The following is an 18,148-nucleotide window of genomic DNA, read 5'->3' on the forward strand; positions in this document are numbered from 1 at the left end:
TTTTATTTAGCCTTGACATTGTGAAGATGTAGTTTGTGTAAAGCCATTAAACATGTTTATTGCATGAACCCCTGTTCCATGTACATATATTATATACAGCCATGTCTATAAATATAATAATGTAAATAAATCCTTTCCTATTGCTGTTTGATAATTTGTATTGTCTTTATCTTATATATATATATATATATGCAGCCATGTCTATAAATATAATAATGTAAATAAATCCTTACCTATTGCTGTTTGATAAATTTGTATTGTCTTTATCTTGAATGCATTAAACTGCAGTCACAGAAATTTAATAAATATATCTATGACTACACAGTGGTAGTTACAGTCTACAGATAATGTGTAAGTGGGGGTGGGGGGAAAGGGTGCTAAGGTGGAAGAAGAGTAGTCTGGAAATTTATGACTCGCAAATAATCTTGAATGTTCCAATTTGAGGCGCTAGATTTCTTTAGGGCCTTTTGGAGAAATTCTCTCCCATTTTGACAGATTTGACTTGCAGTGTAATGGTCATATCGACTAAAATTATCAATTACAGATGCATTACGTAAGATTAGAACTGACAGTTCTCGCTATAATAGTTAAAAAATAGATAACCAAAAGGGAATATATTGAAAAATTCAGTCAAATTACTTCATTCTGAACGGAGTTATCACTGTTTGAAGAATAGTATAGTCTCGATTATCCATATTTTAATTGAACTATTAACTTGTGACCTTGTTTAAATCCATTGAAAATCTCAACCATCCAATGCTCTAGAGAGTTAATTATTGGCTTGGCATGTGAATAAATGTCTAATTAATGATTTATATAACATTTGCGGCCAAACAATAAATCTGCAGTAACTGGGTTTAGCTCTTACATATTGCATCTTTAATGTGCACAATCCCTTTCAGGGGAGACACGGGTATCTTTATTCAACCACTTTGAAATGCAATCATATATTATCATCAATTCTGTCTGTCATCCAGAGTTGCTCGAGGATGCTCTATCTAGGGGTTAAATTTGTCATCCAATTGACTTGGAATTTATCAAGGTGTTTACATTCATGAAATGAAAAGTCTTTTGATTTCCAATGATATCCAATAATTACCATCCTTGATCACTTAGATAAATCTTGTGTATATACTAAGAGGCTAAAGTTATCAATCGGTTGACTTGAAATTGAAGTACAGTGTTTGTGTCAAATCCAATTTCCGATGATTTTCAATAAAAGGTTATCTGATTACTAGTACAAAGTTTATGTTAACACCAGGACTACCTAGAAACCTGTCAAATTTTAATTATTTCTGGTAATTATTGCATGGGTTGTTGTCTTGATTGGTTTTTAGTGTTTTGTAAATGATCCCTTTGCCTGCAAAAGAATACAAATGTGATTGTATGTTTGTTGTTACCTGCCCACCTATCTTTATATAAGCCATTGACTAAACAAAACATGAAACAAATCCAGCATCTCTCTCTGGAGATCCCAAACAACATGTGGTATCAGGTGTTCAAAAAGGGTAGGTTTAACATCTTATTATACCAAGAACAATATTTTTTAATAATGACTGGTGTATAATTATGCTAGGTTTAAGAATCAGAAATGAAATGGGGCTTAAAGTCCTACTTTTCTTCTCCATCCGAGCTAATGAAGATGGCCATACACCATGCAGTGTGCTATGAGGTCATTGTTGTCCGGAAAGCAGTGCTGCGGTATACTATTATATTTACATTGATTTGCAACTTTCAGGGGTTCTTTTAGGTGCATGTCAAAGTGTACACAAAGTTTCCCTTGCCAGGCCCTCCATCCTGCACCACTGACAAGGGGGAACCATGCAGGAAAATCCTCAAGTTTCTTGTTAAACAGCAGGTTACTCAACGATTTTATAATCAGTCCATCACTCATATGCATTAGCTATATTGCATGTACAGTATATATTCAGGTTACTTTGGGTAAGATATAGTGTAAATAGATATTGAAGGACAAATTCTTATATTGTTCATTCAATTGAAAGTGAACACCTGTGATTTTAAATTGGTCTTTTTTACCAGGGCAAAGGGCCTTCATGGAATTTTACACAATACTCAAATAATTCTATAAGAAATTTGATTCTGACTATAAAACACTATTCCTTTGCTTAGATAAAATTAATGTTTTGGGGTTGTTGTTTTTTTTTAATATTTTAAATCTTGCTTGCATAATGTTTTATTTTTTATATATATTTTATCGAAATTATTGAGTAAACTGTGTTATCTCCCTTTAGTTTTCAATATTCAATCTACCTTGTACGCCGGCATTTCGTTTAACTTTCCCTTGTTATATCACTATAAATAAAGACATGAATAGAAGCAACGTATTTATTCGTATTCCAGTGTGAATACCTAAACTTTGGGTTTGGAGAGGTTTCAGAATCTGCCACTACACTAAACGATTACCCTTTTAACCACGTTTCACCGTGGCCCAACAAAAAATCTCAGTTGCGCAAAAAGCGATGTGAGCATGGTGGTGGGTCGAACCGAGGACTACATCTGCTAGTAGCGGTAATGTAACCCTCCAAAGCCCTCCATCGGACTTTTACGTTCCTGGACAATGGGACCCCTTCAATCAATGGTTGGTCCTGGTTGCGGTTGACATCGTTGACATCCGAGCATTTGGTGTAGATCCTAGGCCTAATCCGGCGATGCCGCTTCGTACTTTCGAAAATTCGACTGGTATCCGTATTCTTTCTTTTTTTTTCTTTGTTTAACGCGAAAAGTGTATCAAGAAAACGCATTAAACTCCTCTTTAGCGGCAATATTTAGATTACAACGTGTTGCGCTACTAACTAGGAGGTTGCATCAAGCCAACTTCGAATTAGGTTTGGTGTAGTTACACTGCCTGCGTTTTGGTCACCTATGTTAGGTTGGGGCAATCTCCCAAACAGAGTTGTCTTCCCTTGCAGACTTGTGTGGAGGTTGGGGTTCCCCACATGCTCAAGGCCACAGGGCAACCGCCATAGTTAATCCGACACTGTCCTTGTTCACTGTATGTGCAATACGGGTAAAGTCAGTGGTGGACAAATTCGAGTGACTAAAAAATATATTTATGCAGTTTGAGTTTATTCTCATAGACGTTAAACCCCATTTAAATTCATTTCTTCTTATCGTAGGCTACTTTTGAACGCAATGTTTCATTCGGTACAATTCAGGAATATCGTAAGGGAGAGTGCTATGACTTTGTGAGTTCTCTCACCATCTCTTTTCGCAGCCCCATTGCCATAAATTAAGGACATTTTGGGCTGTTTCTTTAAAGGTTAGAAACTCAGGGCTATAATTGCGAACCGGATTATGGTTTTGTGGACCTTTTATCCCCAGTCAATGACATTTTTACCCACGAGGAACTTTCTCTGCAAACACCGGGATCCAACCTTGGATGAGCCACCACCACATTGCCAATGTCACCATGGCTCCATCTTAAATATAAAATAAAACAGATAATTTAACATCTATATGGAAGAGGCCAGTTAATAAGTTTTCCATCAACATTTTTCTGTTATAAGCTAACCTGAACTATAACCCTTATTCACAACGACTTGACAAAATCTCACTTTCCAGATTTCCATACCAGATAATAACCTGGTGGTGAATATTTTACATAGGTTCAATAATCCGAGAAAATATTCAACTGTGCGAGAATATGCAAGTTTATTCATACCGTTTAAAGTCTATGTTGCGTCCAAGATGTTATGGGCCGTAAATATGTCAATAATATCAAAAAAAAAAACAACATTTTATAGCTTTGGTTTCTCGCAAATTTCATTCGCTAATCTGGCGACAAGGAATTCTAAACCGGGGGTTAAAATTATAAATTAGTGAGCAGTTCAAGACGTCAAGCTATAGGACTGAAATATTAAAAGACACTGCCCGGGCATTAAGCTGTATAATTCTTTATTTCACGCACTGCAACCGCGCTACAGTACAGATAATAAAAATTATGACTGGAACAAAATCCGCACTGACTCACAATGGGGTATGAATCCTTAAAAATTATACTGTGGAAGACACGATGACGCAGTGAGTTAAGGTTCTGGCTCGCTAGTCGCTAACCAGGAGAACCTGAGTTCTATCCCGGAGTTGTCCGAGAAAGTTCTCGTGGTTTCTCCCTTGTCGGGATGGGACGAAAAACCGAGGTCCCGTGTATACATTGGCGTGCTCATAACAGAGCCGTTGACAGTTTTAATTCGAAAAATGGAAGGTAGTGGTGCCGCTGTCTTGACATTTTTTTCATTATAGCACACTGCATGACGTATACACGTCTTCATGAACCCGATGGGTGAAGACATGTAGGACGCTCAACCCCATTTCATTCACCAATTTTACTGCCAATGTTCACCGAAGACAGTCTAACTCCCACCGAAGAGTTACTATAATTTTATAAATATGTCTTGAGAGTATAATCTAAACAAAAATTGAAATAAATTAAATAAATATTATTAGGGATCATCATTGAGGAGAGCTGCAACTCACTCGATCACGTGACAAATTTGGTAGGGGCTATCTATATTTAAGAAAGATAACTACACTAAATATGTTCTACCGCATTATGGTTAATCTGATATTTGTATAAAAGCTTTCTATTATTGAATCATGTCACCTGTTTAATTAGATTAGTCTGTCTACTTGTCTAATCAGTAATTCTATTATTATACTTTACTTTAATTATCTTTAATCGTTAATCACAATACTTACTTTAACTAATTAGGTCTATCACAAAATGGCCAATTGCAGGGCCTATTTATTTTAAGATTTAGTTGGCGAAGCACGGTTTCTGGTGTTTTGGGGTTCTATGGAATTATCCAGAATTTGACTTCCGATAACGGGATATCACGCCTAAACTTTTATAACCAAAATATAACAGAATTAACATATTTATATTTATAACCGCGTGTCAGTATCATTATCATTAGCAGTCCAAAAAACATCCCAAGTCAATGCAAAGACAAACGAACCTTCACTGTAACCTGAACCTGACGATGTTCTGCAATGTAATTTTTGTGCTTTAGGTGGTTCTGGGAATACGTCAACAATACCAAACTTTTCAAACAGAATGTGATCGATGATCATAATGATAGCTCAGCCCCCCCCCCCCCCATACAATCTTCTCAGATAAACAAGGCTACATAACATTTCTTCAAAGCACAGATTTCAGATTTTCAAAGCACGGATTTTTTTTTTATCAAGAGGCACGCTCGCATGTTAATATAGGCCATGGCTAATTGTTTAACAGTGTCTGCAGTTTTTCGGCTCAGTGCATGCAGAGTTCTTTTCTTCCTGAAGATATGTTTATCCCCGAAATGTTGTATTGAGTATTCATTCCAACATTAAATAACATGTTTCAAGCACTTAAAACGTTTTAACCTTGTAAAATAAACTACCTTTACCAATCGCAATTATCCGTGCATCCCGCTACTGATCTCACAAATAGAAAGCCCAAAGGTACCGGGTTTGGCTCGGTTCCATGTGTATGGGACTCGGTGAAAAGGCATCAGCTCCGTACCTTTGATCTCCTGTTGTAAAATTCATTGTCTTTACGAAATATTGCTTTAGAGCTTCACATCGATCTGTTTTCTTTTTTATGTTTAGTATAATACAACCGGGGATTCGAAACCACGCCAGTTGACTCAATGACAGGCTTTATGATAAAGCGCGCACGTATTTTTATGAACATACATGTACATGTATAACAAAACGAGTCTCGGTTCCATGTTGAACTGGGTCTAGTCTAAATTACTTTTGTCGAGTGTTTCTAAACTTTAGCGGGGGGTTGGATGGCCGAATTTTTTTGCGTGTGCGCGCTGTATCATTAGGTCTGTCATTGAATCAACTGGCGTGGTTTCGATTCCCCGATTGTACGTGACAAGGAGTAGGGTCGCCTGTCCAACCTCGTGGGTTTTCTCTGGGTCCTCCGGTTTCTTCCCACTGCTAAAGACCCCTACGCGTCAGCGAATTGTTGAAGTAAAATTGAACCATGTGTTAGTCCCGAAATGACCCAGTTTGTGTTGAGTGGAAGTTAAACCCCATTTCTCTCTCTCTTCTAAACTTTAGCAAATACTCAATAACCTACGATGTTTTCACATAGTACATTTTATAAGGATGGTCTTATTGTCGATGGGACGTCAGCGATGCAACTTGCTTTAGTTAAAAACAACTACTAACTTCATCGGTTATGGAATGACAACATTGCCCTGGTAAACAATCTGCACGGTGCATATCATCTTTCAAAAATCATATAATAAAGCACCTATCCTGTTTTTGCCGATTTATTAAATCTAAAACAAGATTATACTGGCATAATTAAAGAATATAAATTGCAATAGGCCTACATTATGTTTTCTTTTACAATTAGTTGATTCCTTTGCAAAGAAACTTGTGTCAACTTCAATACAGAGTTATGTCCCTTAAATAAAAAATGTGTTTACCTGTCCGTCAGATGTCGCTGTACAATATGTTATTCACGATGACAGGTCGGGCGCGTCAAGGGTCAGAATGGAACGTAAATGGAGATACAGTTATCGTCTTCTTATCGCGCGCACAGGATTATGGTATATAGGTGTAATGTAGGGGAAGAATGTTCAATTCGAATAAACAGGTAATTTTCTTTATAATTTCATCCGACATTTTTTACAACAACGATCAAATCAATCATTTATTATTAGGAAATGTTTTTAGTTGACATAAGCGAGAATCTAGGTCACCTCGAACGTTATATAAATTTGTTTATGAAAAGCGTTTGAAGATTTACTTCTGTAGGACGTGATAAGTGTATTGGGCTATCGAAGATCGTATTTGTGGCCAGGTATTTGTATTAACATCAGTGATATAATCAAATTTCGTTGGTCAATATTGGCTATGTAATATACAAGGGCCTTCTTAAGTGTGCGTTATATCCCGATCGCCAATAACCATAAACGTTATATGTTGTAATAGAAATCTCTTTGTCTTTTTCAGGTAAAACAATAGGTATATAGGTGTTATACAAATTGGGTTTAAGGGGGTTTGTTGATGGTAGGTAAACAGTGTAAGTGGTTAATTAGCGATTGTTTTACTTGTGATTAAGGGGTTTAATTAGGTTTTAGTGAAAGTAAATTTGTAAACGGTGACATTGGAATGTAGGACTGAGTGTGTGAACTGGACTTGTTTTGTTCAATGATGCGTTTAAAAAGATGTCGAGACTGAAATATATGAAAAACATGGCTTCAAAGACAGACATTATAAGATGGAATATTCAGACATTGTTGTGTGGTTTGCTGTTGGTGATTGTGTGGATACCAGGTTCTCATCATCAAGATGTTTCTTTTACTTCAAGTGGTAAGTAAAACATTCTTTCATTTTTTTTAGTATAATTTAAGTATAGTTTATGTACTATTTTATCTACATGTACATGTAATGTTGCATTTACTATGCCCCCCTCCCCCCAAACACACACACGGACATTATAATATTGAAAGTGCAATAATATAAATATATACAGATATCCATGTTTTATATGTTTACTTATTGCATCATAGGTGTATAATGTAGATAATAAGGATGTAATTTGCAGGATGTACTACCTGTAATTTTACCTGTAATTATCCTGGTAATAGTATTATATTAGTACACGTACATGTACATGTATATTATCGAACAATATATATCCCAACAACTTACAAAATAATATTTTCATCGTATAGCCATCATGTATTACAACGTCCATTGAAGTACACGTACCTATATACATGTAGTAAAGTTTAATACTATCAGTACATATAGCACGATTCAGAGGTTATGTTAGAAAAGGTGAAAGTGAAACCCGAGGGAAAAAAAATTCTATGCTAAAGATGTTTAACTGGAGATTTCTTCAATAAGGTTTACTTATATGGTTCAGCCTAAACTCGGAGTCATTTTTAATACTTTATTTCACACATGTACTGTCAAAAAAGTAAATATTGGATGCACATTTTGATGACTTCTACCAGGAACCAGGTTAACACGAAGTACAATTTTATGGATACCCAATTACTGAGTTTAATACTAAGTGACGTTTCAACGAGGATACTCTCGTCTTTATCAAGCAAATGATACAGCTATGTGAATAGTAGGCAAATATCTACAGAATATGCAACAAACATAACAATCAAATACAATTAAAACGTAACACCAGGGGCCTGCTTCACGAAATTTAAACTAATATAAAATCCGAATTTTAGTAATTTGATTGGATAATGTTAGATTGGATTTTAGTGCTTAGCCAATCATAATTGAAGTATCTACTAAAATTTGGATTTTAACTCTAGTTAAGATTTCGAGAAACAGGGCCCAGGTTATTAGATATAATGATAACCAATACTGGGTTATTAAAAATAATAATAACGTAATACTGGATACGTTAAATGTAGGATACCAAATAAAGACTGTTTATTTTATATCGTGTTATCAACGTAATATTTATTACTTGCAGCATGATAACTAATACTAGGTTTTAAAAAATAATAATAACGTAATACCGGATCCGTTAAATATAGGATACCAAATAAAGACTGTTTATTTTATATCGTGTTACATACATACATGTGTACATGTATATTTATTACATGCAGCATGATGGAGAATATAAATAAATAACTTCTGGACAAGATACTGCATCCAAGGGACAAACCCCAAACATCAATTAATATCAACAAATGCCGTATCTTTACATGAATATTTGTCCGGAATTATACGTAATACACACTGTATAACATACAGTTGCAACTATTTCTAATTCAAAAGTAAAAAAGGAGAAAAAAAATGAGGACATATAAGCAGAAGAAATAAATGTCGTTATGTTAGTAACAGTGTTATCTTTGTTTTATCTATTTTAACATGTACCTATATAAACAGTTTCACCTTTACACACAAACTTTTGTCATATCGTCACAGACTTGTTCTGACTCGACGTTCATGTATTGGATTATTTGTTTACCCATCTCGTCCTAAATCTTTTCTTACTAAAAAAGGCTTTGTGAATCACCTTTCGTTTCGTTTTATTTAAAACAAATAATAAAACAATTACATGTAGTTGGGCGTGTGAGACTTGTAAATAAATAAGAAGTGGTTCTGGCTGTTACAGAAAGAGGAACAGAAAGAGGAAGTATTTCACAACATTCACCACTTAAAGCTATAAAACCAGATCTATGGAACAGATACAGTTATACAAGTCGAACAGTTATAAAACAAACGTCACTTCTCGAAATATATGATACCCGCTCTTGTTTCTTTTAAAACAAATATATCTCTTTGATACGGGTCGGAAAGAAGATTTTCGATTTTTTTTATAATATGATGGGATGTCTTCGTTGAAACGTGTACATGTAAATGTAGGTGAAACCATTGCCGAAGTGCCCGCTTTAGCGTGAATACTCCAAGTAAGAACCTACGTAGCTGTAACGAATGACCCAGATTGTAAAAAAAATGACGCCTCATCGAAGAAAAATGCCGATTGATTATACGTGTATTGTAGAGTTCTTAAGTTATTTCGCAGTTTTTTTCCATCTAGTCACGGTTGGAAGAATTCTACAACGTATACACATCACAGTATTAAACCTATAGTTGTGTTTACCGTGGCCACCCTTTGCGCTACATCGATGAGATTCATCTTACTTTTTTATGTCAAAGAACCTGATTATATATTCTACAGGCCATCTACAATAAAATACCAGTGTACAATGTGTATACATGAATATCTTTTGAGACAAAATATTTACCATGTATTCTAAACTGAATTTGTTTTACTTTTATTTTGTTTACAAGAGTTCGACTCCCCCAGTTGTACATGTACGTGGCAAGGAGTTGGGTCGCCTGTCCAACCTCGTGGGTTTTTTCCCCGGGTCCTCCGGTTTCCTCCCACAGCTAAAGACCCCTACGCATAAGCGAATTATTGAAATAAAATTAAATCATATGTTAGTCTCGAAATGACCTAGTTTGTGTCGAGTGGGCGTTAAACCCCATTTCTCTCTATCTCTCTGTTTACATGAGTCAACACGAAAATCAACTGCCCTTCACTATTACATACCGGTATATTTCAGTTCCACTCTTAAATTATGAACCCCACTGGACGACGAGGCCCTACAAATACACGATCGTACAAAAACCTCTACCCAATATGTAAAGATAAAGACTAAACCAATAGATTAATATAAATTTGGGTAATTATTCGCACTCCAAACCCTTTATATAAAGTTCAACCAGATATTTTCAGTGGGCTTTATCCATTATAATACGGTTTTTTTCTTACCGCATGACTATTCTGCGTTTTACTTTACGTGCATTTACATTTATCGTAATGCCGTCGTCATTCATACATAATGAAAATTGCCGTATCAAATATGATTTATAGCCTACCACTTAGTAAACGTTTTTGACAAACCTTTTTATTAAATGAGTAATTTATGTCGCTTGTCCTGGGTGTAAAACATGTGATTAATACGTACCTGTAGGCACAAGGTAAATTTAAAATTCACACTGAAATATACACATGTAAGAGGCAACATAATTTCCCACGAAATATCTACAGGCAGTTCCGTCTCTTACCTGGGATATAATAAAATATTTACTGAATGTAAAATACCCCCAAAAAATGAAATGGGGTTTAACGTCCTACTGTTCTGCTCCTAAACTGGGCTAATAAAGACGGGCATACGCCATACAGTGTGCTATGAGTGAAATTTTGCCTGGGTAGCAGCACTATCGCCTACTCTTATATCGAATTCCAACTGCCAAGGGATCTTTTACGTGCATTCCAATGTTTACACGGGACCTCGGTTGTTCGTCTCATCCGAAAGACTAGACAGCTGTCCTTGTCATACCAACAAGTTGACATAGAGTAGATGTATAGTTTACACGTAATGTTTTGCATGCACCAAAAGCAAGACATTCCACCAAAACATAAATTGGCGTGGATATTTGCATGTAGGGCTGTTTGGTAAACCATTAAATTTCGAAAAGATCAATCTAACATGTATATTATTAATAGCCCATTTATATAATAGTCGAAACGTCTTTCAGTAATACACAGGAATTGTATTCCACTAGACCGTGTCTTGTGTATTTTCAGTTCAATTACCAAATGTCATTGAAATAATTTAACCCAATCCAGTCGGTATCAATAGTCACCAGGTAGCCTACTATTTTCATCAGCGAAATTATCAGCCCTTACATGTATTACATAGTTTGGAAATCAAAGCCAGGCTTTGGTATGAATTGTTAGCCTAAATTTTTACCGAAATGGGTGGACGTTTTAAATACAGAATTACAAAAATGAAAAAAATAAGAAATATACTAGCATTTATTAAGTGACGCATTGTATTATTCATATCCTTAAAAAACAACCATCTACAAAACTTCCCGTTATAATACGTCAACTTCTCATTAAGATGCTTATAACTTTTTGAGTCATACATAACACTATATAGCAGGGTTGTTTTGTTTTTTTTTAAAAAAAACCATTTAAAATACAAAGGGTGTCATATTATAGTCTACCTACATGTACATAAATGGTTTACCGGAAGTTTATTGAACAAGCAATACCTACATATTCGGTGCATGAAGATATCCTGATATTAGGATGTGTACTGTGTCATAACAGTAGGACGTTAAACCCCATTCCATTTCTGAGTAACGTCTCTACGTACGTGGTCATGTATTATACTTCGTTTCGTATTTAATACTTCTTCATTGTAGGTAGATACACATAAATATACATCTGTTATGTAATATCTGCACGTTAATTGTACTATAAATAGTTTATTTTATTGCATTATAACCTACAGATGTACATGTAATATGGTCTATTAATTATGTAAATACCGTCTTCATTAGCCCAGTTCGGAGCAGAACAGTAGGATATTAAACCCCATTATTTATAGCGTTAGATTTGTTAATTTGGTTATCAAGAATATTGTATAATATATATAATCTGGTCTACATGTAGGCCACATTATCATACATATAAATCTCACACCGTTATTGCTAACTCTGCCATGAACAATGATTTTCAGAATCATAACATTGTCCTGTACATGTACATAAAACATATAGATATTAAAACGGAGCTGTACAAGATAGGTGTAATGCCCTGTCGGAACTACATGTACAAATAACCACATATTGCAATGACATTAAAGACATTACGCTGAAGGTGTAGAATTCGTTCACAGCTTTTTTTGCGAAATTAAAATGTCACTCGTCATTTACATATTTACTGGAAAATCCGAAAAGAACTACATGTATCTAATTCTGGGATAGATCCCTGTACATCCTGGTTATCGTGCTTATTATAAATGTTTATATACATATTTATTCAAGACATTAAGTGTCCAATTCTTTCAGAGCTTTTTTGCGAAATTAAAATGTCACTCGTCATTTACATGCATACTGGAAAGCACATTATGTATCTACATGTAGGTCAACACCGGGATCGACCCCTGCACATCCTGGTTAGTGAGCTAGTGCCATGTTCACCGAGTCACGCCTCATTTTATATGCTTCTTATAAATGTATATACATATTAATTATGACCCGCTATACACCAAAACAGGCTGTTTAAAACGTTAACCCCATTCCACAGATGACATGCTTTATTTTTATCTACATTTGAATAGATATTAAACGAAGCTGTCATACATGTGGACATAAAACTAATATTTGCATACATTTATTTATAAAATTTGCGTCGTATGTAAATGTATTTATAGATCAGATATGTTAAACATGTATAAGAAGAAACGCAAAGGACAAGCCGTACTGGAATTTATTTGTTGTAGAAGTTGATAAACATACCCAACCTTAACGACACTATTATTCACGATCGAGATGTCGGAATCAGATACATATACATGTAGTCGATCACACCCGTTCCATTACAAACGAAACCAGCAACCTGATACTGTTTAAAAGATAAAATTGTGCAACTTAATAACACAGGCCACACTTGAGTGGGTGGAGGAGCCACGGTGACTAGCTAGCCTGTGTTCGCTCCTGGTGTTGGCCGAGAAAGTTCATCTGAATTTTCCGGCATGGTTTCCCCATGTCAGTGGTGCAGGACGGAGCGCCAGGCAAGGACAGCTGTCTAGTCGTTCGGATCGGACGAAAAACTGAGGTCCCGCATAGACATCGGCGTGTACGTAAAGATACCCGGGTAGTTGGAATTCAATATAATAGTACATGTATGTTTTCCACTTGGTGCTGGTAGACCAGTAGCATGAAATACCGCTGCCCTGGTGAATGTCCGTCTTTATTATCCCGGTTTGTGCAAAACCGTTTGGCGTTAAACCCCATTTCATTTATAAACTACAGTGGTTTTTATCTAGTCTCTTATGATCGCATCGTCATCATCTATTCCAAATCTGACATCACCCTGAATTAAACAAGGGTATTGAAACAACTTTTAGATTAGATAAGAGAGTACATGTAATTGCGACCATTACGTCATTAATGTATGTAATTAAAAATGAATTAAACAGTATGATAAAAATCTGACCTGTAAATGAAATTAGTATGACGTAATTATTTGGCATAAAATCTATAATTAGAAATTGATTAAATGTGAAAGATCCTCGGTTGTAATTATTCTTATGGTGTTGGTCTGAAATTTCTGAGTGCCCGCACTTAAAGTGCAGACCCTACAAAAACAGCTCTAGCATTAAAATTGTTCAAAAATCAAATATAATCGGAAACGTCCTTTCTAGGACTCTGCTCAGGGCCCACAGGAGAAGAGGTTGGGGTTGGGGTTGCCGCTGACCAAGCATTATCCAATTCCAAAATCTGAGCATCCACTACCAACTCCCGCCACCAATCCGCTATACATGTACATGGAGCTGTTTGCAGCTCTGTTGTAACTAGACATTAATGCTTAAATGGTTGGCATATGTTTTGACGTATGTTAAAATGTATCGTAATGTAATATTTGTTGTCTAATTTCCACACAAATCAAGAATGTTGAGAGGTATGTCGTTGATAAGATAAATTACTGTAAGAAAGTCAGGATGGTATTAAAGTATTAAAGTGTTATACATTAAATAGATGATATGTATAAATTGTCACGTCTTACCTACACGGTGAACATTGTAAGTTATAGGTGTTACATTGTAGATGGTTTACAGCGGCTTTTCTATGATTTTAGAAAGACTTCGGTCACAAAATTACCTACATGTATATTGATATTACATGTAGGTGGGGAGGGGTGTGTGACGTGTCTTTTAACGGAAGTAGAGCTCATCGCTCACCGTCCAGCCCCAAATACTGCGTCAGTTGTAATTTAAAAAAAAAACGAGTTGATTTTTTTAATGGTTAACGTTTCTTAACTCGATGATTTTGAGAAGTATTAATTATTCCACTTCCATTTAATAAAATAGAAAATGTTTATTTAATCACTGTGTGTATGACTGATGTGAAACGGAGTCAAGCCGCATTACAAAATAGTATATTCATTTATTGATATGGCGGTCATTCAGGACAGAGATCTATTCTCGGTATAGATTATTCTCTGTGTGTAGAATGGTGTAGTAAGTGTTGAAAAGCGCGGGTTGAAATATACATAAAATGAAATACAATGAAAGGTTATGCGAAATTTATAGGACGCTGATTTAACACAGGTGTTTTTACTGTGATGATATTTGTCTTATTCGTGAATGACCGAAAATCAACAGCTGTTGTCCGGTATTAGCTTTAGTAAATGAAATAGGAAAATATCCTTGATCGTTCTATATACGTAACTACTGACCTGCATTTATAAGGGAAAATTATAGAAGTAATGGGTAATCACAAGGTTATGGTATTGATTGGCCAATCATAAAGTTATCTTTAATTGGATTTGGTTGGTTGGCGTGACGCTAGTCCTGATATATGTAGCTTATAGAAATTATCGATTTTTGATGGGTTGATTTAAATGATAACGGTCGTATTACGTTATTTAATTACATGTGCATATACATGTATATCAAACCATTGGTTTAGTAAAAATAAATCTATGTATTCACAATTCGCGATAATATCGTTCCATAAATCTTCATACCATACACAATTAAAACTGTGGACGCATATAGTCACTTATTCAATAGTTATGCTTGTTTTCGACCTTACTGAGGGCACAAGTATATCTATTAAACAAATACACACAAAAAAATAAATAGTTTAATTAAAAGATAACGGAACGTGTTGAAACATTAATAAACCATCCCAGGGAGAACAAACACTTTAAAATAATTATAAGAATAAAAACATCGATATGCATGCATTATGATATTATTATTATTTTTAAAGAAACACCATATTGATATGCACGCTCATCTTTCATAAAGACTAGTTTTAAATAGAATTGCTGGAGCATCATATTTTGTTGTCAAGCTTGAATTGTCCGTTTCAAAACGAGCAACTTTTTCGAACCCACGTACAATTACATTATTTTTAAAAATATTTAAAGAAAAAAGAATCCCCGACTAGAATCAAGCCCGATGCAGCTGCGGTTGTGTAGAGGTAAACAGTGAACATTTAGAATATGTCTGTTTTTCGGGCTACGCCCACATTTTCATCAGGTTTTGTATAACCTGTGTATTTAGTAAGGTTCAACAAAGGTGATAGGATTTCTCATGATGGGTATTTCAGTAATTGATAAATTTACACAATTCTGCAGCATTCATTATGCTACTGTAAGGTTTGTCAGTCTCGGCATGCTTTAAATACTTTTAAACACCATTGTTTGTTATTTGCATTACTGGGAAACGACAAACTCATGAGAACCCAGTTTTGGAAACAATAATGACGTTATAGCTGTTGGTGCAAATCATTCTCTACAAATCTGTGTTAGAAAATGGACTTAATGATGAACAAACGATTAACAAGTTTCTTTCAACCCGGGTCATTATCCCCATTTCATTACCTGGGTCATTGATGATAGAAGGTCATAGAGCTCATTCTATACCTATAAGGGACGATGGTTCACAATTCAATCCATACATTCACAAACGAGTCTTGTTTGAGAAAATGGCGTATTAATCTAGATATTTACGTGTATCAAACATGTGAAAACACCAAAAATAATGTTTCTGCAGTATGCACTTAGATAATCTGCCCCCCCCCCCCACAACATCTAGTGTCGCCCCCGGGCATATGCCTCCTCCAGCCCTCCCCTATGTGACGGCCCTGCACAACAACTCTTGAAAATTTTATATGGGAAAACAATTGTCTGACAAAGAAATAAGCCCAAACTTCAATATAACAGGTTACAGATAGGCTTGAACAGTTACTCAGATATTCTCGAGAATAATAATTGTACCCCAAAATTGGTTTCTATGGAAACACAATTATTCAACCGATAATTTTCTAATTAGCATAAGGCGCTACTACTATAATACGTTGACGTGTGAACACATTTCATAAATATATCTTTAACGGTTTTCAGATATTCATGTACCCCAGATTAACTATTATAAACAAAAAATGAATATAATTGGTTTCCATGGAAACACAAAAAAATATTCAAACCGAGATTTTATAATCGGCAAAAATCACGGCTGTTATAATATATGCAATTATGCTCTTGGTAAAAGCTCGCCCGTACCTTTTTTTCGGTGAGAGAAATAATCCGCGTTTAGTTTCTTGCTGAGAATTATTTCTCAGGGGATTGCTTTCTTACTGGTCGTGTACATATACATTTTTAGGAAGCCAAAGAGTATTTACGTCTTAACTAAAATTCTTAGTCATCTTTTATTCGCGATCACCAACTGTGATAAAAAAATGTATTATTGTGTGCATTCTCACGCTTTCATGGCGTTTATGAATATAATGGATATCTATACAATCGTTCCCATTGAAGATACGTGGCTTTTTTATCCAGCAGTAGTCTAGGAATTAGTCCATTGGGCTTTAGTTACCTGTATATGACCACTGGTTACGATTGATTGATCCTGTTCGATTTTTATTCTCTTTTATGTGTTTACACCTCAACAACATGGAATTTATAGGGTCATTAGAGTTGTATGGGTAAATGGATCAACCAAATAATGTCATGATATAAAGATTTAAAAAAATGGTTTTAAATTTTAGTTAAATATATGTAAAAAGTACATGAACATACAAATGCCGTAATGGTGATTAATTATTAGTTTATCTTATCAAATTCAAATGAAAAGAAGTGGTATATTGGTGCCAGACGGGATAACGTATAATTCAATGGGATATCATTATTCTGTAGTGGGGGGAACTTTGTCTCTTAAAACAAATAACGCACATGAAGGAGTAAAATTATTGATGGTTCATCAATACGTTATAACAATAATCCTTTATAATTTTGATTGCGCGTGGTCTAAGGTTTCCTCTTTATTTTGGAATATCAGGCCGTCAATCATTCAATATTTATGTTTATAATTTGCTTGATTCAGACAATTCGCGACTATGTGCCAAGTCGTTCGCCAAACCCTAGATCCCATTGACAATTTGGTACTCTTGACAAAGATATCTAGAATTCGAAGGCGAGTAAGGGGGATTGGCTGGCCGAATGGTTTAACACGTACGCGTTAGATCATAAGGTCTGTCATTGACTTAAGTAGCATGGTTTCGATTCCCCGCTTACGAGGAGTATGACGAGAAGTATGATCGCCTATCTCCGGGTACTCCGGTTTCCTCCCACAGCTAATGACCCCTAAAAGAAAGCTTAGTCATGTGTTGGTCCCGAGTTTGTGTCTAGTTGGTGTTATACCCCATCTCTCTCTCTCTCTCTCTCTCTCTCTCTCTCTATGTCTGTCTCCTTCTCTCTCTTTCATTTTATCTCGAAGACGAGTAGACGGAATCGAGGCAGCCCAAACAAATCCCGCTAGCTAACAAACCTCATCTCTCAACCTTCCGTGTTTCGAGATAAGAGATGGTACTATATACAATGTAGTTCCACGTAGCAAATCCCAACGCAAATCACATCGGGCCTCAGTAAGCAAAATTGACAATATTTTTCATCAAAAAAACCGATTGATTATTGTTATTTATAATATTTCTGTCACATCCAACTACAATTAAGCATATACATGTAATACTACCTGAAACGGGTATAAATCATCGTACATGTATTTAAAATCGAAACGTTAAGCCGTTACTAGGAACGCCATTTTTAAAC

General features: G+C 35.4%; 1 protein-coding gene across 2 annotated transcripts in view; it reads left to right on the top strand.

Moving 5' to 3' along the window:
- Positions 1 to 6,463: 6,463 nt before the first annotated feature.
- LOC126827727 (uncharacterized protein DDB_G0283697) overlaps positions 6,464 to 18,148 on the top strand; it is a 31,615-nt gene continuing 19,930 nt past the window's right edge. Inside the window, exons 1-2 of one of the 2 annotated variants that reach the window (XM_050557222.2) lie at positions 6,464 to 6,616; positions 6,976 to 7,335. In XM_050557222.2, coding sequence (XP_050413179.2) covers positions 7,191 to 7,335 — 145 coding nt within the window. In that variant the 5' untranslated portion in view covers positions 6,464 to 6,616; positions 6,976 to 7,190. The remainder of the gene's footprint in view (positions 6,617 to 6,975; positions 7,336 to 18,148) is intronic. The other variant, XM_050557223.2, reaches the window with a different exon arrangement.

Source organism: Patella vulgata, chromosome 7, assembly GCF_932274485.2.
Source record: "Patella vulgata chromosome 7, xgPatVulg1.2, whole genome shotgun sequence".
NCBI classification, from domain to species: Eukaryota; Metazoa; Mollusca; class Gastropoda; family Patellidae; genus Patella; species Patella vulgata.